Source organism: Copadichromis virginalis, linkage group LG12, assembly GCF_057382275.1.
Source record: "Copadichromis virginalis isolate Kocher_CV1m ecotype Utaka linkage group LG12, C_Virginalis_male_GT1.1, whole genome shotgun sequence".
Taxonomy (NCBI): domain Eukaryota; kingdom Metazoa; phylum Chordata; class Actinopteri; order Cichliformes; family Cichlidae; genus Copadichromis; species Copadichromis virginalis.
The window spans coordinates 23,456,885-23,480,623 of NC_140629.1; the positions used below are offsets into that span (position 1 = coordinate 23,456,885).

At 41.1% G+C, this 23,739-nt stretch overlaps 2 protein-coding genes across 7 annotated transcripts; one reads left to right on the plus strand and one right to left on the minus strand.

Annotated features, from left to right (window-relative positions):
* The first annotated feature begins 158 nt into the window (after window positions 1-158).
* Window positions 159-11,958, plus strand: LOC146697078 (intermembrane lipid transfer protein VPS13A-like). Of its 4 annotated transcripts, none has more exons than XR_014923365.1 (14): window positions 159-214; window positions 607-668; window positions 860-935; window positions 7,671-7,784; window positions 7,895-8,032; window positions 8,162-8,243; window positions 8,340-8,453; window positions 8,615-8,690; window positions 9,873-10,036; window positions 10,218-10,263; window positions 10,481-10,604; window positions 10,830-10,983; window positions 11,061-11,135; window positions 11,236-11,958. XR_014923365.1 is itself a non-coding variant. In XM_085475550.1 (12 exons), the coding sequence occupies exons 7-12, from the start codon at window positions 8,352-8,354 to the stop codon at window positions 10,882-10,884; spliced, it is 567 nt and encodes a 188-aa protein (XP_085331676.1). In that variant the 5' UTR covers window positions 159-214; window positions 607-668; window positions 860-935; window positions 7,671-7,784; window positions 7,895-8,032; window positions 8,162-8,243; window positions 8,340-8,351; the 3' UTR covers window positions 10,885-11,053. The 4 variants fall into 4 exon arrangements, 1 of the variants encoding a protein (XP_085331676.1); XR_014923366.1 differs by having other exon boundaries at window positions 10,849-10,983; XR_014923367.1 differs by lacking the exon at window positions 10,830-10,983.
* Window positions 11,959-12,603: 645 nt separating this feature from the next.
* LOC146697079 (guanine nucleotide-binding protein subunit alpha-14-like) lies at window positions 12,604-23,322 on the minus strand. 3 transcript variants are annotated; one of them, XM_085475552.1, is made up of 9 exons: window positions 23,081-23,321; window positions 22,956-23,006; window positions 22,486-22,663; window positions 15,468-15,652; window positions 15,209-15,363; window positions 14,641-14,769; window positions 14,041-14,170; window positions 13,800-13,953; window positions 12,604-12,855 (listed from the first exon to the last, which is right to left on the minus strand). In XM_085475552.1, the coding sequence occupies exons 3-9, from the start codon at window positions 22,604-22,606 to the stop codon at window positions 12,665-12,667; spliced, it is 1,065 nt and encodes a 354-aa protein (XP_085331678.1). In that variant the 5' UTR covers window positions 22,607-22,663; window positions 22,956-23,006; window positions 23,081-23,321; the 3' UTR covers window positions 12,604-12,664. The 3 variants fall into 3 exon arrangements, with proteins under 3 accessions (XP_085331678.1, XP_085331679.1, XP_085331677.1); XM_085475553.1 differs by having other exon boundaries at window positions 22,486-22,645; window positions 22,956-23,322; XM_085475551.1 differs by having other exon boundaries at window positions 22,956-23,321.
* Window positions 23,323-23,739: the final 417 nt, after the last annotated feature.

Sequence of the window (23,739 nt, forward strand, 5' to 3'; positions counted from 1 at the left end):
ATTTCTTACTTTCATGACAATATTTGCTGTTTGTGTGACACACTAATATAAAAAGCATACAGTACTTGGTTGAGACGTAACATTTTAACAACAAAAGTATAGATACCCACCCCCCAAAAAAGAAATGGTTTGTTCCAGCTCGCCCCTCCCCTGCTCTGGCTCTAGCGCCGTTGCTGCCAGAGCGATGATGGCTGAAACACAGCGGAACGGAGGTGTAAGTGCCTGGCTTAAAACAGGACATATTAGCTGCATTTTACCTTCAATTACTCTTTATATAGTTAGGTAGGAGTCAGGTCATGTTTCTTTTTAGCTGAAAAACATTACACCCAGGTAACCTGCAGTGTTGAAAACTTTTCCGTCGATGTTTGCTACCCTACAATCCGTCCTGCTCTGTAGTAAAATCAGCGACATTTGACCGTCCTGTTGCTCCCATTGAAATTTATATAGCCTATTTAAAATCTAAAACTTAAAATTGTCCGTAGCCTACTGTTGTTACCACTGTCCTGTTTGAAATGGATACTAACTAGCTAACTGACTGAATGCCCATTAACCTTATAACTCCGTGTGTGTGTGTGTGTGTGTGTGTGTGTGTGTGTGTGTGTACAGAGAGACAGCCAGGTTCATAATGGATATAAGGAAGGTTTTTCAAAAAAAGGAGCCACATTCAGGTAAAAATGATCTGTCAATCAAGAATAATGTTGGATCAGTGTTTTATTAGATGTTCATGTGGTTTGGTTATTTGCCTTTTGGTTGAAAGTACACTGAGAGAGGACTTTTTGTTAGTGAGCTTAATAGTGTTTTTTTTTTCATATTGATGTAATTTTTCATCTAATTGAATCTATTTGTGTATGATTGTCAGTCCAAAAAGGGAGAGAGGAAAGAGGGGAATGTGAGGAGAAAGTACAAGGTCATGACCTTCCTGCAGGAAGAACCAGGTAAGAAAACAGACAGGGAACAGTGACAGGCACAACAGAAACTGTTAAACTGACAGTTTAAAGAGAAAAAGCCTGATTTTACTCACACAATCTGGAAGTTGTGTCCTCCCTATATTAAAGCTGCTATACAGAATTTGCAAAACAAACTGGGTTGAAACATTTTTGACCCTCTTTAACAACATTCCAACATAACATTATAATTGATTGGGGAGATTAAAATTAATGATATATTTTTATGTGGTTCAGCCTAGGGCTGCACGATTAATCGTTAGAAAATCGCAATCTCGATTCATACTTATGTGCGATCTCATTTCCAAATTACAATGATTTAAAAAAAAAAAAACAAAAAAAAACGACGACGACAATTGTACCGCATTTTGATCCGGGACGTACTCTGCATGAAAACAAGCGCTCACTCTTCCTGCTCAACAAATGACAAGGGCGGAGCCTTATACCACGTATTACAGAAGCTGTGCCGTGTGATACTAAAATTAGCAGGGAAAAAACAACGGAGAGCACGTCAGGGATGACAAGAAAGTGACAGGAGAAAATCCGTTCCGGTCAACCACCCAAACACCAATAACGGGAACCTTATACAGCGCTTCCCTATACCCGTCAAACTCAAAGAAATTACAGAGGCTATCACTTATCACCTGACCAAAGATATGGCTCCCATCAACACTGCAAAGCGAGGGATTTAGGAAAATGATCAACACCCTAGACAAACGCTACACAGTGCCGTCCTGCAACTATTTTTCTATTGTTGCACTACCTGCTCTATACACGCAGCGTCGAGCAACGGTGGAGACGGAATTTCAAGCAGTACAACATTTTGCGGCAACAACAAAACGTAAGACATTTGTTGTTTTTATGTTTATTTATTGTTTTTATGTTCAGTCTCAACTGTTACGAAGTTGATGTGCAGTTAATAAGTGCAATAAATATTTATACTGGAAAAGAAAATCGTGAGAGAATCGTGATCTCAATTCTAAGCCAAAAAATCGTGATTCTCATTTTATGCAAAATTGTGCAGCCCTAGTTCAGCCACAACTCTACTAAAACCTCAGCCAGTAATAGGTAGGCCAACTTTTGCCAATTATGCCAGAGATTTTATACCTGCAAACTGAGATTACATCACAACGCCTGGAACAGCCAAGGCATGGCCTCATCTCGAATGCATTGCAAGTGAGATCGTTCCACTTCAAAGCTGTGATGTTGGTCTGCTGATTGGTCACAACTGCCCCCAAGCATTTTTTCCTCATGAGGTTGTGTCTGGAAAGGAAAATCAGCCGTTCGCACAAAGAATTGATCTGGGATGGAGTATTGTAGGTTATGGCAATCCATGTCTCGATTATGGAGATGCCTTTGGAGTAAGTCACCAAGTCATTGTGAAGTAAGTAATGCCTGACATTCAGCCCTCTTCAAACCTCACCAACAAGGTTCACTATGTCTACAGAACTCAAATAAAGGAAATGACCTCTCCCACAGAGGTCCAAAAGATGTTGGAGTCTGACTTTGTTGAGAAAGCACCAGAAGATACAAAGGTCTCTCAAGAAGATCTCAAATTTCTAACAAAGATGAAGACTGGCATTAGTCAAGGCATGTGCTATTCATCATCTCAAATGTTTAGAAAAAAACCTCAAGAGGAACAAGCAGAACTACATGGACTATAAGAAATTCATGGATGAGATCCTAGCCCATGGAGATGCCGAAAAGGTCCCAGAGCAACACATTGACAAAACACCAGTTTGGTACATCCCACACCATGGCGTGTATCATCCACAAAAACCCGGAAAGATTTGTGTCGTCTTCGATGCCTCTGCCAAGTTCCAAATGACCATCTCCTGACTGGTCCAGAGCTAACAAACACCTTGCTCGGAGTCTTGTGTCACTTCCGAAGAGGTCCAGTGGCTTTCATGTGTGATATCGAATGCATGTTCCACCAATTCCATGTGCATGCTTGCGACCAAGATTACCTATGGTTCTTGTGGTGGGAGAACGGTAACCTTGAAACTCCATTCACTGTCTATAGGATGAAGGTACACCTATTTGGAGCAGCATCTTCTCCAGGTTGCACCAACTACAGCCTCAAGCATCTTGCAGCTGAAGGAGAAGGAAGTTTTGATGAAGAAACCATTAAGTTCATCAAAACCAACTTCTATGTTGACGATGGACTAGCAAGTGTTGACACTGAAGATCAGGCAATACAGCTTGTTAATGAAGCACGGAAACTCTGCAGCATGTCAAACTTCGGTTGCACAAGTTAATCTCAAACCGCACCCAAGTTCTAGCTTCACTTCCGAAGGAAGAATGTGCTGCAGCTGCCAAGGATCTAGACATGGCACTCGGTGAAGTACATATGGAAAAGAGCGCTTGGCGTACAATGGTGTGTTGCATCAGATCAATTTCAGTTGAGAGTAGTTGTTAAGGAAAAACCACTCACCTGAAGAGGAGTATTGGCCACAGTCGCCTCTGTGTTCGATCCACTTGGGTTTGTGTCACCTTTCATTCTGCTGTGAAAGCAGATCTTGCAACAAATGTGTCCAGAAAAACTCAGCTGGGATGAGACCTTACCTGACAGTCTTCAACCTCAGTGGGAGTCTTGGTTGCGTGACCTGGGAAACCTTGCAGACGTAAAGGTTCGCAGATGCTACATTCCTTCGAACTTCAAGGCACAGCACTACAAACTTCGAGCAGTAAGCACATCTGGTGAAGTTCAGTGCTCATTGGTGATGGGAAGATCGAGAGTTCCAACAACCAAAGTCACAACTATACCTTGGCTTGAGTTGTCAGTGGCCATTGTTGCTGTGTGCACTGGTGACATGCTGAAAAAGGAATTGGAAATGAAAATTTCAGAAGAAAGGTATTTGACTGACTCAAAGGTGATACTTGGATACCTCAGCAATGAAGCCAGAAGATTTCATGTGTTTGTTGCAAACCGAGTGGAACGCATCAAACAAAGTACAGATTCAACCCAATGGAGTAACTTCCGAAGATAATCCGGCGGACCACGCCTCAAGAGGCATCACAGCAGAACAACTTGTAACATCAAACTGGTTCAAAGGCCCAGACCTCCTTTGGCAGAAAGTCATACCCAGTTGTGAAATTAAGGTGGGAGAGTTATCAACCAGTGACGCAGAGGTTAAGAAGGTTCAAGTTCACAAGATACAAGTGGAGGAACAAGGGTCTCTGTTAGATCACCTACACAAGTTTACCGACTGGTGGAGAATGATTAAGGCAGTTGCTAGACTCAAGCGCTATGTGAAAGAAGCAAAAGTTCACTAGAGTAGATCACACGACATCAGTAACCTACAAGAAAGAAAGGAAGCAGCGTTAACAATCATAAAGATGGTTCAAGAAACAGCCTTTGCTCAGGAAATAAAAACCTTGCAACATCACGATGGGATGCAGTTCAAAGACAAGGTTAACAAATTACACAAGTTATGCCCATTCCTTGATGACCAAGACATTCTTGGGGTAGGCGGACGTTTAACACATGCAGCTTTGCATCCCAATGTCAAGCATCCTGCAATCCTGCCAAGAGACAGTCACGTGTCAGCATTACTGGTCAAACATTACCACGAGAAGACATACCATCAAGGACAAGGCATCACCATGAACGAACTTCGAGCTAACGGATTCTGGATTCTTGGATGCAGCAAGATTGTGTCATTTTACATCTATAAATGTGTAAAATGCAGAAGGTTCAGAAGGCACACAGAGCAGCAGAAGATGGTAGACCTCCCAGAGGATCGGATGGAGACAACACCGCCATTCACCTACTGCGGGATGGACTGCTTCGGTCCTTTTTATGTAAAAGAAGGCTACAAGGAGCTAAAGCGTTATGGCTTGCTAATCACTTGCATGTGCTCCAGAGCAGTGCATCTTGAAATGCTTGACGACCTCTCTACGGATTCCCTCATCAAGTCCTTACGTCCGTTCATAGCCATTAGATTAAGCCATAGGTACAGATAAGATGCGATCAAGGCACGAATTTTGTCAGCACTAGAAATGAGTATATTTAAGCTTTTAAGGAGATGGATCAAGCCAAGATAGGGAAACTGGACTGCGAGTTTCTCATGAACACCCCAGCATCTAGTCACATGGGTGGTGTCTGGGAAAGACAAATTCGCACCATAAGAAGTGTTCTCATTCTGGAAAAATCAGCCAGACAACTCTTCCTTAGAGCTCCTCTCTAAGGACATTCCTGTATGAAGTCATGGCAGTGATTAATAGCAGACCATTGACTACTGACCAGCTATGTGATCCATCAAACCCAGAACCTTTAACACCGAACCACATACTAACCATGAAGTCCACAATCATCTCCCCACCTCCAGGACGGTTTGTGAAGGAAGATCTTTATCTCCGTAAGAGGTGGCGTCGTGTTCAACTACTCGCCAACACTTTCTGGACAAGGTGGAAAAAAGAGTATTTGTTAAATCTTCAAGGCAGACAGAAGTGGACCAAAGAGCACAGAAATGCTAAGATCAATGAACATCTCAGGCCCTCCAAGGTTTGGAGGCCTATCTCCACCCACCACCACTTCCCCTGCCAGTGGCGGACTCCCTCAGGTGTCGGTGCGTTGGTGGTTCTTTGTGTCTGGGGGTGGGCGTCCGGGTACACACCGGCTCACTCCTTGGCGGCCGCTTATCGGGGCCTGGAGCCTGGGGCTCGCTCGGGCCACTTCGGAGGTGGGGTGCCCCCGGCCTCTCGGCCTGGGGCTCGGTCACTCAGGCACAGCTGGCTGCCGGCGGAGCTCACGGGCGCGTCACTGCAACTCCCCCTGGCTTCTGCTCCGCGGCTGCTGAGTGAGCCCTCATCTGGGACTCTCCTCAGCTCTTACTGGGACAGTGGCGCGGCTGCCCCTCTGTTGGTCTTCCTTGGTCTCTTGTGTTCTGGGGGCCTCTGGATGTCTGGAGTTTTGATCTCCTCCATACCTGCTTCATACCTTGGAGGACGGGGCTGTGGCTCCCCACACTCCCTAGCAGATCGTTACATGGAGAAACCTTTGGAATGCAAGCATGCTGATCCACACAGGTATGCACACAGGTGTACACACGGGTATTCACAGACGTGGACTACAGCTTTCTTGGCTGCTGCCTCAAAGCACATTGTGCGCTGTCTATCTTGCGTGCTGCACAATATCGTTTATTATTTAGTATCTACTGATATCTACTGCTAGCTAGTTTATTGTGATGGTGCCGTTTTTTTTTTTTTTTTAATTATGTTGCTCTTTGTTGTTTGCTCTCTCTTCTGTTTTTTTTCTCCATACAGGTGACCCAGGTGTTTTTTTTTTTTTTTCTTCCCCCCCTTCTCACCGTCTCGTCTCCCCTTTGGTTTTCTTTCTCTCCCTCTCTTTCTTTCATTCTTTCTCCCTGTCCTATCCCCCAGTCATGTCTGTCCCGTTTGTAGCAACTGAAAATAAAATAAATTCATAATTATAATAAAGGTCAATCAAATGGACCAATATGGCAAGGCCATGATGATCCACTTGGTAAAATAAATCCGCTTGGCATCTTTCTTGGCCTTAAGACAACAATTCTGATGGCTAAAGATCCAAACGGGACACACAAAAAAAAAAAAGAAAAAAAAAAGAGTATTTGTTAAATCTTCAAGGCAGACAGAAGTGGACCAAAGAGCACAGACATGCTAAGATCAATGATCGTCTGAAGGATGAGATAACTCCACGCAACCAGTGGAAGTTGGCAAGGATCATTGAAGTGTACCCTGGAAAGGATGGAAGAGTGACCAAGGTGAAATTGCTGCTGAGTGATCCAACCCTGGATAAAGAATGAAAACGTACCTCCAAACCTGTTCACCTGGAAAGACCCATTCAGAAGACAGTCATTTTGATGGAAGGGGAAGAAGATTCTCCACCGCACTCTGCTTAAATATAATTCATAATAGTTCATTTAAAAGCCATTCATTAGTTCATAGGCAATACTTTATTCTTTAAATCACAAGTGATTGGTGGGAGTGTAACGGTCTTTTGCATTTTATGTTTTGTTGAGCTTTATGTCCAGATTTTGCTCTTTTGCACCCTCTGGTGGTGAAGTATCGAGGGTTCAGTTGTTTGCAGTTTGGGTCTCCACTCAGCCACTTTATGCTAGCGCACATGGCGTCTGCATGCTGCAGCTCGCGGTCAGCTCCACACATGGAGAAAATATTGTTCAAAGAGAAGAAATAAGTGAGAAAGAAGGCCATAAAGGACTATTTAGGCCCTCCTGGATGTCAGCTCAGGAGGTTTGTGTATTTTAAATGTTTTATTTTCTGTAATTACGGACATTTAATTAATTCATTATGTCAGTCCTGGCGTTCCATACTTAGGTCTGCAGATAAGTTCCTTTTGACAGAGGTGAACAAGCTTTTGTGATCACTGCACCCAAACTCTGGAACAGTCTGCCCCTTCATTTAGGTCTTCCCAACACTCAGCATTTTTAAAACCCAGTTGAAAACACAATTGTACTCTCTAGCTTTCAATTATGACTAGTCTTTTATAGTAATTACTATGTATGTTTACTATGTTATCTCTACTATGTACATCAATTTGGCTCAACCCATGTTGTTTTTCAATGTGCTTATAAATAAATTTTGATTCGATTTTTTTATTTTTTTATTTGATTTTGGCTACACGCCTTGACACACACACAAAGTTACCTTTCTGTTCAGATTGCGTTATGATTATAATTCAGTTAACTCAACAGCTGTTGTGCCTTTCTCCTGATGCTTCAGGTGGAACTGTTTGAAAAGGACATAACGAACATAAAGACAGAACTGAACCATGTCTCTGCTGCTGACAAATCTCCCATCAGCCTCTACGAGTACTTCCACATTTCCCCCATTAAGGTGTGTGCGAATGCAGTTTCTGTCAAACAAATAGTGTCTGAACTGATCTCTGCAATTTCTTTGTTGCCATACTAATGCCTGCTGATGTTTTTGTGTTTTTGTTTTGTCAGCTGCACCTGAGTTTCTCTCTGAGCTCAGGCGGAGAGGATGGCTTGACACAGAAGAGAGATCGGAACTGAACCCTGTGCAGTTGCTCAATTTGTTGCTGAAGAGTATCAGCTCACTGACGTGCAGGATGTTGTCTTCAAGTATGAATACAGAAAAAGGCTCAAATAGACAGCATGCATGTGCCATCCATTAGCATTAAATTACTTCCATGTGACTTGTTCTTGGTGATTCCAACCCTGCTTCTTGGCTGAATGTGACATTTATTTCAGGCTGGCCTTTTTTGAATTGACCTACCAGTTCTACACCACTCAGCAGCTCCAGTGGGAGGTCCTCAGACATTATTCTAAGCAGGTAATACATACAAGCACAATGAAACCAGACAAGTGACAATTTGTCTTGTCTTCTTTTGTTTTGATATTTTGATTTTCCACCTATTTGTATCTCAAGGCTATTAAGCAGATGTATGTGCTGGTGCTGGGCCTCGATGTTCTTGGAAACCCATTTGGACTGATCAGAGGATTGTCAGAAGGGGTGGAGGCTTTCTTTTATGAGCCCTATCAGGTAATGATATCCAATAAAATTATTGACAAGTTCAACTGGGTCTTTTAGCTTTGAAGTGCGTTATAAAACCTGTTGAATAGTTACGTTGTGTAATTTAGAAAATATGGCCACATTGGATTCAGGTTAACATTCACAATAACTGTTCTTTTTTTTTCTTCTAGGGAGCCATCCAGGGCCCTGAGGAGTTTGTTGAAGGAATGGCTCTTGGGGTTAAGGCGCTGGTGGGAGGAGCTGTAGGTAAGCATGAAATGGTGTTAAAGGGGTAATACAGAGTCAGCCTTAGCTCAACAGGATCAGGTCAAAACTGCTAAATAATCACTGGAATTTCTAATTCAAAAATTAATTATGTTAAATTTAAAATAAAAGATAAATTAAAGTACAGCGTTGTGCAAAAGTCTTGCACTCATTTCTTTGTATTTTGAAATACAGTATGTACAGCAAAAACAGTTTTTACAATTCTTTATCACATCCTGAACTCTCTTACTCAGCTTCCTTGTCTTCAGGAATAGTTCTTCAGGCTTCTAGAAGGACATTCAAAGCTCTTCCTTAGATGCTGGTTGTCTTTTGTTCTGTTTTCTGTAAAGATGATCCCACACTGCTTCACTTATGTTGAGTCTGAGCACTGCTTCACCTAAGTGGAGGCATGCCTTTTAGACCTGCCACTTCTTTCTTTGTCCCTCCCAACTGTCCAGTTTCCTTCACTTGTTTTCAGCTATTTTATGTCTGTCAAACTGTGTTATCATTGCCATGTTTCATAGATTGAGCAAATCATTTGCTTTTTGTGAGAGGCTGCTGGTAACAAACTGGTTAAAAATAAAATTTAATTGAAAGTGTCCATTATGTGTAGAAACAATAATGATTCATCCCTTTAGCCTGGTGTCATTATATGCTTGACATCAGTGTTAAGAAGTTTATCAGATGTTAAAAATAATCCTGTGAAAATAATGTGAAACTAGATTGAAAATGAGTTAAAAAGAAGTAAATGTCCAACAAAAAACGTAATAAAGCTCGGAGAATTATCGCTCATCACCACATGAAAAAAATAAATAAAAAGAAATGAAGGTCGTTAAAGAGTTTGTACAGCCCTGCACGCTGTCCTCACTTTATCTGCTGTCATTATACACGTTGATTGACTGGGATGGGTTCATGGCTGCTATATAGGGCTGTAATTTGAAAAGTGTAATAACTGAGCATTTGTCGTTTTACTGCATGTGTTTTTAATATAGTGTTATAGCTGTTAAATTTCAGCATTATATTGCCTTTAACAGTGAACTGTGGCTGTTTCATTACACATCTGAGACTTTTTAGCAACATGTTGGAGCCCTTAAAATTTCAGATTTTCACTGACACAATTTTGACATGAACATTTAAGATATATTAAAAAATATTCTCAGGTAAGAAATCATGTTTGTTATTCAGGCGGTATTGCAGGTGCAGCCTCCAGGATAACAGGTGCCATGGCAAAGGGTGTCGCAGCGATGACAATGGATGAAGAGTACCAGCAGAAGAGACGAGAAGCTATGAACAAACAGCCCAGCGGTCTGAGAGAGGGGCTGACCAGGGGTGGAAAAGGACTGGTGTCTGTATGTAAAACTGTTTGGTTTTTAAGTTGCTCCTCTCTGTTTATCAGCAGGAAACATGCAGTTAATGCAGGATGTAGGAAGTAGTAAGACTAGCAACAACAACACTGCAAACTAGTCTGAAAGAAAATGCACGGCTGTAATGAGTCATTTATTCTGCAGTGTTATCTTCCTTTTCCCACAGGGATTTGTCAGTGGGATCACAGGGATCGTTACCAAACCTATTAAAGGTAAGATGAGTCTGACCACAAGTATAAACATGTTAGTCCAATAAAATAAGGGCATAAAAAAACTACGTGTTCTGTTAGTCAAGTATAAACATGTTAGTCCAATAAAATAAGGGCATAAAAAAAACTACGTGTTCTGTTAGTGTGTTTCCATTGAACACTTGACATTTGGCCGTGAAGATCTTTGAACTTAAGCTGCAGTGTTTGTGTTATTATGCAGGGGCCCAGAAAGAGGGGGCAGCGGGCTTTTTTAAAGGTGTTGGAAAAGGTTTGGTTGGTGCAGTAGCTCGACCAACAGGAGGCATTATTGACATGGCCAGCAGCACTTTCCAAGGGATCAAGAGGTACAGTTATTTCTGTCTGTGCTATGTGATTGTGCACTTGCCACATCAGTGTGTAATCAGATAGGTCCTGTTTGAATTTGTTTATGCCCTGAGTTGTCCTTTGTTTTCATTCATTTGTTTTAATCTTCTGCTGTACTTCTTGTACTTGACTCTCTATTAACAGCGTTACATTCAAATTGAATTGTAACTAATGTAAAGATTTGACTTCATACCTCTCACATGCAGTACCTTCATTGCCCACCAGGGGGCTGCAGCCCACAGCTTAACACAGACTGTATAAAACTTGGATGTAGCAGCCCTGGTGTCAGCTGTTGCTTTGTGGAGCCCTGTTTTGAATCCTGGAGATGAGCATTTCCACTGCTGCTGTCTTTGTTTAAAAGTTAAATTTTTCTTTATTATTATTATTATTATTATTATTATTATTACTTCTGCACTGAACCTCGCCTTCCACTGCAGGAGAGAGTGAAGTCAGTCTTTCATGCCAAAGAGTTTGGGAAGATAATAAACTTCAAAACTCCAGAGATAGCCAAAGTAAGTTTGCAATTTGGACTCAAGCTGATATTTCCTTTCAGTCGGGATACACGACTAGTGAAAATAATTAATTCTAACTTTGGTCATTATTTATTTTCAGTGGGTTCTCACCAAATTGGAGGATGCAAGAGAGAGTTTACCCAAGTACTGACTCTGAAGATCGAGAAATGCTAAACACACGAGCTCTGTGTGTGCCAGTGCCTTTTTTTCTTTACTGCATGCTACCAAAAATATTTTTGCCTACCGTAGCTTTAGAGATTGAGTTTAACTTTCATTTCTGGATGTAAAGGAGGATTTGGGTGTAGAAATGTCAATCTTAACAGCGACTGATAGGGGGGGGAAAAAAAATCCCTCGAGTATCACTGAGGCCAAATTAACTGTAATTGTTGTAGCACATTTAATGTTGCACACTGTTTCTTTTACTGGATTATATAAAAGGCATGTTAATATGAATTAGTATGGCTTTATAGTACACATAATTCAAAAAATGTGCATCCTTAAAGTTCTTTTTCCTATTTTTTTTATACATTGCAGAATAAAGACTGTTGAGTGTGTGAGTCAGAGATGCATGCTATTTTTATACTGTACTTACATGCATCAGTTTGCTGTATATGACCTAATATGATGTCTATCTGTATATATCCATCCTCGCATCAGACTTTATGAGGAGCTTGCAGTATGAAATTTTGTGATTTTTATGTTTTTATACCACACATATGCAATGCCAAACATGGTCTTGGGCGCATCACGGTTTAATATTACTAAATACTTTCTGCTGCCATTAACGTAGTTTTGTTTTCGGGGAACGAAATATTCACTGCGCTGGCTTTTTTTTTTTTTTTCAATAAAAATAAACGTTTTTTTGAATTCAAAGCGGTCTTCATTTATTCCTCGCACCAAGAAAACGTCAGGCACCTGACTTGTACTCTTTATTAAATAATTATATCTCTTTATTGAAAATAACCATAAATAGAAGAAACAGTTGTATTTTTTTTCCTAAAGCACATCTCAGACTATTTACATCTGACACTCTATGAACTCCGTGGCTCTGCTGACTGTCCTGAGTAAATAAGGCACTTAAGGCGTCTCAGTGTTAGAGCAACCGTTTCTAAACATTATGAAATCACAAAACCGGGCTAAAGAGCATCCTTATCAAACTATTACATGGGGATACATTTACATACATTAAAGCACTCAGATCATATGTCTATTTAAATAAGTAGTTCACACAACAGGTCAGTTACTTGCTACTAATTTTCACTTTCTCATTTCCACTGTAATGTATCATTTACAGCAAATACTAAAAAACTACAAGGGAAACTAAAGCATCTAAACACAATTTCATGTTAGTATGTCTGGTACAGGATGTTTGTATTCTCTCTTTTTTGGATCCCCCTTGTTAGAAATGAAACAATTTCAAATTGCTTCTTTTTTGGTTTAAGCTTGATAGAAAAGAATCTAATTATCAATTTCGGCTTTCCTCAGGTCTTCTCTTGTATGCATTTGCTCCTGTGCTGTATGCAACCTTTCTACACCAGGTTGAACTCCTTGAGGTTGTGCCTGAGGATGGTGTCTTTGACGGCCACGAAGACAAAGCGGATGTTTTCTGTGTCTGTGGCGCAGGTGAAGTGAGAATACAACGTCTTATCCTTCTCCGGGTTTTGTTCTTGGTACATTTTTAGGATGAATTCTTGAGCTGCTACTTGATCCTGCTGAGGTCCTGCAATTCAGGGTTGATATTATTTAAATATGTCAGTAAATTCAACATACGCTCACCAGACACTTGATTGGGTAGATTTGTTCAACTGCTTGTTAATGCAAATATCTAATCTGCCAATTACATGACAGGAACTCAATGCATTTTACGACCTGCTGAAGTTCAAACTGAGCATCAGAATGGGGAAGAAAAGTGATTTAAGTGACTTTAAATGTTGGTACCAAACAGGCTGGTCTGAGTATTTCAAATTTACTGAGACACAACCATCTGTAGTGTTTACAGTGAATAGTCTGAAAGTGAAAAGATGATCTGTGAGTAGCAGTCCTCACAGAGGTCAGAGGAGAATGGCCAGACGTGATGATATAGTAACTAATGGTAATTAACTACTCATTTCAACCAAGGTATGCAGAAGAGCATCTTCTGAAGCAGATGGTCTACAGCAGCAGAAGACCACACATGGTTTCACCTCTTGTCAGCCAAAAACACCGAACCAAAACTGAAATTCTAAGTCTTGATACTTAAAGATTAAAAATGTGTTTAAAAAAAAAAACAATCAGTTATTTTATTTTGAACAAATTATGGGTTTTTAATGCAGAACAAATTTGGTGACTTTTTTTGTGGGCTTGTATCAAGGAGGGAGGGGCGGAGCTTAGACTAATGATTGCCAATGTGGACCAAAATTCCTGCTGAATGTTTTCAGCTCCCTTTTAAATCTCAGCCATGAAGAATTAAACCAATTCTGATGGTAAAGGAGGTTCAACCTGGTACCAGCACAGTGTACCTAATATAGTGTCAGTTGAGTATTTTTAGTCTATTTCAACACTTCCATAAAAATGAGTACCGTGCAGCGATTGTATGATGAAGGACTTAATTAGATCAGCTAAGTAATTACAAATCTTGTGGTGGAATAAGAGCTGAAATCAAGATGAGCATTCACTCAGTCTAACCTGTGAATTCAGGGAAGTAGGTGGATAAGTGAGAGTACAAGATCTTCTCCTTGAGGATGTCGGTCTTGTTGAGGAAAAGTATGACAGATGAGCGCTGGAACCAGGGGTAGGTGATGATGGTCTTGAACAGGGCCTTGCTCTCCTCCATGCGGTTCTGAGATGTTTAAAGGGATCAAACACATGTAAAACTCCAGGAGGATGTAAACTGAAATCATCATTTGCTGTGTCGTTAAATTCTCACCTCATTGTCGCACTCAGCCAGGACCTGATCGTATTCGCTGAGTGCCACCAAGAAAATGATGGAGGTGACGTTCTCAAAGCAGTGGATCCACTTTCTCCGCTCTGATCTTTGACCACCCACATCAACCATCCTGTCATAAAAGCAGCCAAGAAAAGTCACGCCACCTTCGAGGTCGGTGCCATGCCTGTGGCCAGTTCCAGTGCTGCTGCTATTATTTTGGTTCATAGAGTATTTCAAAGTAGAATGGGAGGCAGAGCCTTCAGCTTTCAGGCCCCTCTTCGGTGGAACCAGCTCCCAGTTTGGATTTGGGATACAGACAGCCTCTCTACTTTTAAGATTAGATTTAAAACTTTGCGTTTTGATAAAGCATATAGTTAGGGCTGGATCAGGTGATCTGTTAGTTATGCTACAATAGGTCTAGGCTGCATTGGCTTCCCATGAAGCACTGAGTGTTTCTTCTTCACTTACCTTTTACACATGTAAGGTGTCTACCTTAAGATATAAAGCACCTTGAGGCGACTGCTGTTGTCATTTGATGCTATATAAATTCAACTGAACTGAATTGAACTGAAACTCAGAAGATGTCAATATGCACCTCACCTGAAAATGACATTCTCCATGTCAAAGGGGTATTCAATGATACCAGTGGTTGGGACTCGGACTCTGAGGATGTCCTGAAGGTCAGGTATGTATGAGGGCTGTGAAATCCGATCCAGATCTGTGAGATAGCTAAAAAGAAAAATATGCAGGGAGAAAAAAAAACACTAAGAAAGGAAAAATACAGAAAACACGTAGAAAACTTAAAATGTAAACCAAATGCATGTAGCTACATGAGAGTTCACTCACTGGTGGGACTCTCAAGGGAGATGAAGACTTTGCTCCAATGCAAGAGAACAAATACTTTTTGTTTTAGCTTCGATCAAATTTGCATTTCCCAAAATAGTAAAAACAGCAAGCCGAAAAAAAGCTCTTCTCTTTTTATTGCCATTGTTCGTGGCAGTGACAGAGACTATATTCAGCAAGATTTTTGTTCTTCTATCAGCAGGCACTCATCTATGTGGTCAGAAGGGACTCCTCCTTCTGCATGAATATTATACTCATTTAATAATCCTGTCAATATAATTTGATCTGCGCACACTGTTAAAGATCATAAATGCCTAATTCTCACTATTTGGTGGAGTCGGACAGCTGGTACTCCCTGCGCCGATCATAGCACTCCTGTATTCCAGGATCATCCCACAGACTCTTGACAGCCATGGCGAGGTTGCTATCTAAGTCCTCCACCTTATCCACCTCCACCTCCAGGACTGCGCTGGCATGGCTCTATGGACACACCGAGAAGACAAAAAGACAGTGAGGTAACAATGAGGTAACCATCCATCAAGTCTTTATTGTAAAGGACTGGAACAGAGTCAGTCTGCCTGTACCTGGTTCTGGGGATCAGTGAAAGATATACCAAGAGCCTCCATAGCTCGGACCATTGTCTGCATGGACGTGTAGATGTTCTGGTACACCAGCTTGGCATAGCTCCTTTTGTCCTCGTCTGTATATCCTCCTCCATGGATAATCCTCATTTGTTTGATAAAGGTGCTCTTTCCACTCTCTCCAGTGCCTGTGAGACACATTGAGGATTAAACTCAATAATAGATTTATTTGGTCTACAATTTTTTGCCTCGTTGCAAATTAACATTCTGCAAATCAAACCAAAGTAAACATCTGCTGGCTGCGTGAGCAGACGGGAATGCAGTTTTATGTCTAAGGTCTGTTTTTAAAAATCTGCATTCACGTGACAGCCTGTTTCTCAGCAGTGCTCATCGGTGCAGGATTTGACCATTTTAATTGTCATGTTTCTGAATTTTAAAGAAATCATGCTGAGTCAGTTACGACTGCTTTCATTGTCTTGATTTTGATGCCAGACAACAGGTTCTCATAGTACCTAGAAGTATTTAAGTATCAAAACCACCAGTAATAACATTAGTCTAACTACAGCTATAAAGAGGAAGAAAATAAATGTTAAGTATAAGAAAATTAGAGTACTTATTGTACAAGCAGATTATATCATTATAGTATAAATACTGAAATGTGTAAGCATCACTTATGTGCAGGTTGATATGGAGCTCATATGTGTGCTGCTGAGCGCTACATAGATAATGTTTTATTAAACGTATTGATATGCACACACTTACTAGATAAATTCAATTGCCCTATAGTATAATACTTTGAGTGGTGGAGGGATGTTTTATTTTGTCATGCCTCTATAATTATTTGCCTTTGTTCCCTGCCTGAGCAAATCAACCCCAGAAGCCCTGCAAACGGTCCAGAATGTGGCTGTGAGGCTGCTCAACAGGTCCTTAAAAGGTCCCATGTGACACCAGTGATGGGCAACAAGCAACAAGGTGATATATACCAGTGTTTAAATTGTGTTGATAGGCCACGTAAAACCAGAGTCATGATAAACAATATATACGCGGTGTTTTTCCCTGAATAGTTTCTCCAAGTTTACTGTCTAAACTTAACATAAGCACTCTCTGCTTATGAGCAAAAAAAGTTTAGGAAGAGGGGGAAGTTTTAGGAGTGACGGCGAGAAAGACAGACAACAGAAAAAGAGAGAGAGCGAGTTTGTAGATGTGAGAGATTTGTGACGTTTAGCGTGTTTGGAGTGTGTAGTTAATGTGTTGTCCTGTGTAGTTAGTGTGTGGTGTTGTGGATAGTTTTGTGTTGTGTGTCAAAACAATGAGGCGACTGCCGTCTCAAGGTGTAAAAAAACAAAACAAAAAAAAAAAAACAGGAGGAGTGATACACCTGCTGCTGTCAGACCTGCAGGTGTCAGGCAGTGATGTTCTCCTTTATAGTGGACAGAAATATTTGGAGTGGCACAAATAATTTGTGTGGCATCTTATTGAATGCAGAACAGCTGATTGTTATGTAAATAGTTTGAAATGATTATTGTAAAAAAGGGGTAAAAGGTAAATGGATGCAAATAACTTTGTTCTTTGCGCACTGACAGAGGTGAGGCTGTGTCCGGCAGCCTCGCCTCTGTCAGTGCGCCCCAGGGTGGCTGTGGCTACAATGTAGCTTGCCATCAACAGTGTGTGAATGTGTGTGTGAATGGGTGGATGACTGGATGTGTAACGCACTTTGGGGTCCTTAGGGACTAAGTAAAGTGCTATACAAATACAGACCATTTACCATTTGTTACAGTAAAAAATATAACTTTCTACTCTGATTTTATGTTGTTTTTTTTTGTCTGATTTTAGATCAATTGTGTTAATACAGTATGTCAAAATGAAAACATAACTGTAAATTCAGACACAGGAGGTTGTGCTGAAAAGAATGATACTAAACAAGGCAAATAAACTGTTTTTAAAGGTGAAATGTAGAGGAAACATCAGAAGTAGTCAAACATGGCCAATTAAACTTTTTTTTAAAGTAACGCAATAGTTGCTTTTCAAGTAAGTAATTACTTTTAGAATCTTGTAACTCAGTTACTAACTCAATTACTTTTTTGAAGAACTAACTAGTAACTATAATTAATTACTTTTTCAAAGTAACTTGCCCAACACTGTGAAACAGCCATTCTGTCTTCTTTAGGCTGACTTCCAAGATTTTAGTGATCACTTTGGGTCTGAACCATTTAACGGAGAGGCTGTGCCTCAAGAGCTAGAGCAGGTCATTTACCTGTTGTAAGGCTGGTGGTTTGATCCGCGGCTGCTCCGCTCTGCATGCCAAACTATCCTGGAGAAAGATACTGAACCTTGAGTTGTTGTGTGTGGTCAGTGCTAGCTAGATGTTTGACCTTTAATTGTGCTAATTAAATTGGAAATGGACTGGTTTATTTCCAGTTTACTATGGTCAGTTGCCTCCATGTATTAGTAAATTACTACATTCATATGCAAATACGAGATCTTTGAGGTCAGCTGATCAGAGCTTGCTGGTGGTATCTGGTCCAGGTTAAAGATAAAAGACGAGCCTAATTTTCTACTCTTCATTTATCCCAAGAGAAGATATTATGGCCACTGCAAGCAAGCAAATTTAGCTCTCTGCTGCAAAGACACAAACAAAAAAAGTCATGGGAGTCTCTATCCCTCCTTACAGTGACAATTTTAAACTTGAAGTTGTCTATACGATACAGTAAAATGTACCCCTGCCCAGTGTCATGCATCCATGCCCCTTCTGCAAGAGCATAAAGTTTATATATACTTTAAAATATTACTGAGCTGCATCCTGGTGAGTTATTACTGCAACTCAATATTTATGATATTTACATTAAAAAAGACCCAAATTTGAATTATTACGTGTGATGTTGCACAGGTGTTGCATACTGTATGCCAGCTGGCAGCTGCCTGGCAGCTACATTAAAGACCCATCTGTCTTTTTATGAACAACTTTTTACTAAGAGATAAGTTGAAAGAAATAAAAACAAGTTCTGTGACAACTCTCAATACCCAGCTTGTCCACGCAGGGACGCAAGCTGAACGATTTGAATGTATATTTGACTGCCAAAGGGACACTCGCCAATATCCGAGAACAGGAAGTTTAAATATCACAAATTGCCCGAAATAAAATTCAACATATCATTCATAGCTTTAGTTTCACCTGGTTGAATAAAATATTTTAGTCAACCTTGCTTAATTTGCTTCTGAAAAATGACCTTCCTTTGGTCAGATGGAAAAATAAATAAAACAAAAGCCCTCCTAACTTCCAATAATTAATTCAACAAGAACGGTGCACTTTTTCACCCTGAAACCTTTCCTGAGTGACAGGATCAGATGCACGCTTAATAACTCAGAGACTCGGTGTGTATTTGGACTCAAGCTCTCCATCTAAAAGGTCTTTCGATTAACTTATATTTCACTAAAACATACTTTACTTGTTCTTATTAAAAGGTATGCAAACCACACACACACAGTCCCTTTCTGCCATGTTACTCTTCAGCTCTTACAGCAAAAGCTCGTAATATTCTCACTGAGATCACATGATGCACAGCCGATTTCGTTAACAAATGTGTTTGTTAACAGACCTGAATATTGGAGGTTGCTGTGTTTGTGTATGTGTGGATTTATGCAGGGATGGGTGGGGAGTTTCACCTTGTGGGCATTTGTTGTGTGCGTGTGTGTGTCAGCTCCTTGGTTCCCAGCTGTTTTGCATGTCATCATCTTTACATCTTAACAAACAAATCTTAGACAAATTGTGTGCATTTGCATGCACCTTGTTTACAAGTCAAGTTTCTCGGAGATGAGATCATTTTGGAGAAGAAGGAGAGGCAGGTGCTCAGATTGGAGGCAAATCAGGCTGGACCTCAAGGAGGGAGGTTAACGAGCTCAGACTGAATGTATTCATGTCACATTATTCAGTTAATCTTTGCCCTTGATCTGTGACAAATCTTTGCCATCATCGTCTCTAGAATGAACTTTTGATAGTTCTCTATTTGTCAATATCATTCTTGATTAACTTGCCAATCAGTCAAATTTCTTTTACCATTTGAATTTGTTTTAGTGAAATGGTGCTGATTTCAAAGAGGATTAAATTAAAGGATAGTCAAGCTATAAAAACTGACGAATCACTTCACTGTCCCTGCAGAATGTTCTTCCTCAGACGCCACCGGTAGAAGCTACAGTAGATATAAACTGTGACAACTGACCCCATGAATGATTTTCAATTCAAATAGTCTGTCAGATACAAAAAGGTTTGAAACACCAATCACAAAAAATGTCATTCACGTTGCAGTCTGGGATGTCCAAGATATCTTATAGTACGTGCCAGTTTAGCTCAGTGCGTTGAGCAGGCAACCATAAGGCTGAGAATGGCCGGCCAAGGTTCAAGTCTGACCCATGGCCCTTTAGCCATTTGTCTTCCCCTCTCTTTCTCTCCCTCCCCCCACTTTCCTGTCATTTCTTCACTGTATCTGTCAATAAAGCTGAAAAGACGTCTTGAGCTGGACTCTTGACTTATCTTGATTCCTGGACACGTGCGTGTGTGCGTGGTGCAGAGTCAGGTTTTACAATTTCCTTGTGACCGATTAATGCCGGCTACAGAAGTCTCCACAGACCGGCGGCCAACATGAAATAGCTACACACATAAAACAGATTTGACCACAAGCCCAAACACAGCTTCATATCTGCACACTTCCTCGATCGGGGAACGCTGTAACACGAGGTGATGGTGCCCGTGTGAATGAATGTGGTGTTAGTGTCATGAGATAACGGCTACTACCACCTGTCAAACTCTGCCCTGTCCCTTTTTTTCACAACTGAAATGTACCTGCCAGGCAGCGACTGTGCAGAGGCACAAAACAAAAAACATGAGAAGTCACTAATCTGCAAAATTTGACTTTTAAAAACAACAACAAAAAAAGAGATCCAGCAGATCTACTGCTACATTCAAACATCTTCCAGTTAAAAGTAACAGAAAAAAACAACACTTCTTCCAAAAAGAAGAACCAAACAGTATTTCAGTGTCTATATATGTAAATGTATGTATAGATATTTGAGGGTATATATCGATATATCGAGGGCATATATCCATATTTGTAAGTGTGCGCATGTGCATTTATACATGTTTATATGCATATATAGTATAAATATTATAATATAATCTCTTGCACTCTCAGTAGACCTGACTCTGACCATCCTAATGAAATCCACTGAGAGCTGAGTCACTCTGACCAGGTAACAAAAGGTTACTTTCTAGATCATGGCTGTCATACTCCTTTTACACTGTGGCCCACACAGAGCCCTGTTTGATCTTAGTGGGCTGGAGCAGTAGATTTATTACCTGGAAAAGAAAACCCTCCAAATCATTCCTTCTTCTGTCTGTGTAAAGACATTTAAGAATACATTAAGTACCTCAGAAAGCAACAGAAACACTCCAACGTGACTCTTTGTTCTCCCACTTTAAGAAAGGAGAATGATGATGAAATGCTTAAAAATGACAGAAAGAAGCAGTTTATTTCCCAGACTTTATCCTGCAGACTGACTTTGGTGCAGCATGACCGGGCAGTTGGTGTCTTTGTCGCTAAAAAAGCTTTAAAAAAATACACTTTGAATGATAACATTTATGTCCTTCTTTTTTGCATTTACCACATTATCCAAAGTTATTTAGGGAGCCGAGTTGGGCTCTTTGACGGCCAGGTTCTGGGCCCTGGGCCTTATGTTTGACACTCCTTCAGCCTGAACAGAGACTCCAGGGTCATCCTTTTTTCTGGAAAGTTGTTTCACTCCACTTTTTGACTTCTCTCAACTACCTTTGTGATGTGTTAAACAAAACTGCTGCAGTCCAGCTGTCTGTAACAGCCTTCAGTGAGATGAGAAATGGTTTTCTTTTAAAGCAAATGAATGTTGGCTTGCAGGCAGAAACATAACGCTGTGTTTTGAGTGAAATGATCTGCTAAAAGAACAGGTAAAAACCAATAGCTCGTGCTCCGTGATGCATTTGCATGACGTTTGCATGAAATGCGCCCGCAGCAGCTAGTTATGGCTTTCAAACACACCACTGACCGAGGCGTGGATGGCGACTGCGTTCCTGAAGTGCTCCCACACTGCTGCAGTAAAATGCGCCTGATACATGTTCAGCAAGTTTCCTCTGGATCGGGAAGCCGCTTCCATAAACTTATATAACCCTAGAACAGGGCAACCCCCCTATATTCAGGAAGAGTGTGTGTGTGTGGGGGGTGAGGTTAAGGCTCTATTACCACGCCTTAACGCTTTCCACAGGTCATCACGAACAGGACTGTGTAAAAGTGTTGTAAAGGAAAGAAACGGATATCATTTTGAACGATCCGTTTTCTCCTTGTCTGTCTGTCTGTCTGTCTGTGTGTGTGTCCATTTTCGGCATTTCTGTGGCCAGGTGGAAACTTAGCAACCCCAGCAGACAAAAAGTACTCAAGGATTCAAACCCCCGACCACGCGTAAAATCAATGGCAGCGCCATGGCGCGCGGCTGCGCATACCCTGGATGTTCTCGGAAAGCCAGTGCGCCTCAACTGTGAAACGCTGCTCATGACTTGAATCCTCTCATGTAGACACACGTGTCAATGACAAAATGTAGCGTGCTGGATATAATACCCACTCCTTTCCCTTCTAAAGTGTGCATTCTTCTTACATATGACTAAATGAATACTAGTCGACAGGCGTCAGAGCTCTGTCCCACCTGCCATGATACCCGTGGCCAGGTGTGGCCAGGAAGCGGTGAAATGGCAATTGCCGAGCCGTCTCCAAAATCCCCCACAACTGAAAATGAAAACGCCTGGATCCTTCCGCTAGAGGAACAACTTTAAGAGCAAATGTTTTAAAGCTTTTCGTTTGCCCTGAAAAGAACATCTATGACTACAATCAAGATCAAACCTTTGAATGATTTACAGCATGGTATTTGAGAGCATGAGGAGAATGAGGAGGACTCCGTGAAGTCAGTTACCCTCCGAGCTGGTGTTCAGGTTAGTGATGCTCACCTAAAAGCAGCAACTTGAGCTCCCTGCGAGAGTCCTTCTTGTCCCTCCGCAGCTGCTTCTCAATCTCCTCGTTGATCCTCTGGTTCTCTCTCTCCTCCGCTGAAACACAGCATCCAGCCATCGCTGAAAGTCACCAGGTTGCTCTCCAACGACCACTCGGCTGTAAAAATGTCGCAGGCTTTGATTAAAGACAGAAAAAAAAGAAAAAGGAAACTCAGACGTGTTAAAAAAAATACTCCTTTGCCCCCTCTTGCACTTCACAACTTCAGACGCAAAAAGGCACAGAGCATCTTCAAAACTGCGCCTTTGACTTCCACAGAAACAGAAAAGTTTGCTGCGAAAATATAAAGTGCTAGATTTCAGGGGTAAGTCCAAAGCTCTCTCTCTCTGATTTTCTTAAGCATCGAGGTGTACAACAAGGTGCACCACGAGCTGTTCCTATTGGACAAAGTGCTGCAGTTATACTCTACCTGGACGACACTTCAGCTTTATCCTGACGAATCGGGAGGGCGTGGCACCGGCTACAAATAGAAAAGGATAAAATGGGAAGTTCGCTGCCACAACCTGTGGAAACGGTGAGCGAGGAGGAATTCACCTGTAGATGAGTTTTAATCGGACATGGAGTGCCATGGCTCATTCTTAGAAGTGCTCCACGCTGTGCTCGCTTTCCTTGGAAGTTTCTATAATATCACACTCGTAATTCATGAGATCCAGGGACAGGAAACGCATTTAGCAGTTCGGCAGCAGGGAGGAGGGAGGGCCCCTCTGGCTGGCCTTCACGCCCGCTAGAGGGCGGGAAGGCCAACAGTGAAGGAATGAGTGTTTTGCACCCGTTTTGTGATCTTGCAGCAGGGTTTTTGAGAATATAAGCGAGGTAATCACAGCATTTATCCACAGTATAAGCAGTCAGTGGTGGCAGTATATATGTCGAATGATCACAAGTAGCGAAAAGTTCACATATATAACGACTAATTAAAATATGAGGATTTTTTTTTTTTTTACTTTAAGATCTCTGGAAAACTTTTTCCAGTTCACAAAGAAAGAAGTACTAAGACTGTGGATATGAAGTTAAATAAGTGTGTTCTACCCTTCAAGTGGTGCTTTTAAAAGAAGCAAGTTTCTCCCCGAAACAGAGCCAGTAAACACTTCTCGCTCTTTGGGTCTCATTAATATTAATAATAATAATAATAATAATAGATTGTATTTATATAGCACTTTTCGGGACCCTCAAAGCACTTTACAATTCCACTATTC

What these genes read in the sequence shown, in the direction of transcription:
- LOC146697078 (XM_085475550.1), top strand. Translation starts at nt 8,352, where the DNA reads ATGTATGTGCTGGTGCTGGGCCTCGATGTTCTTGGAAACCCATTTGGA. An exon ending in GCTGGTGGGAGGAGCTGTAG is followed by an intron (nt 8,691 to 9,872) that starts GTAAGCATGAAA and finishes TTTGTTATTCAG; the next exon opens with GCGGTATTGCAGGTGCAGCC. An exon ending in CGTTACCAAACCTATTAAAG is followed by an intron (nt 10,264 to 10,480) that starts GTAAGATGAGTC and finishes GTTATTATGCAG; the next exon opens with GGGCCCAGAAAGAGGGGGCA.
- LOC146697079 (XM_085475553.1), bottom strand. Translation starts at nt 22,606, where the DNA reads ATGGCTGGATGCTGTGTTTCAGCGGAGGAGAGAGAGAACCAGAGGATC. An exon ending in TCACTGATCCCCAGAACCAG is followed by an intron (nt 15,364 to 15,467) that starts GTACAGGCAGAC and finishes GTGTGTCCATAG; the next exon opens with AGCCATGCCAGCGCAGTCCT. An exon ending in ATGGAGAATGTCATTTTCAG is followed by an intron (nt 14,171 to 14,640) that starts GTGAGGTGCATA and finishes CTTTTATGACAG; the next exon opens with GATGGTTGATGTGGGTGGTC.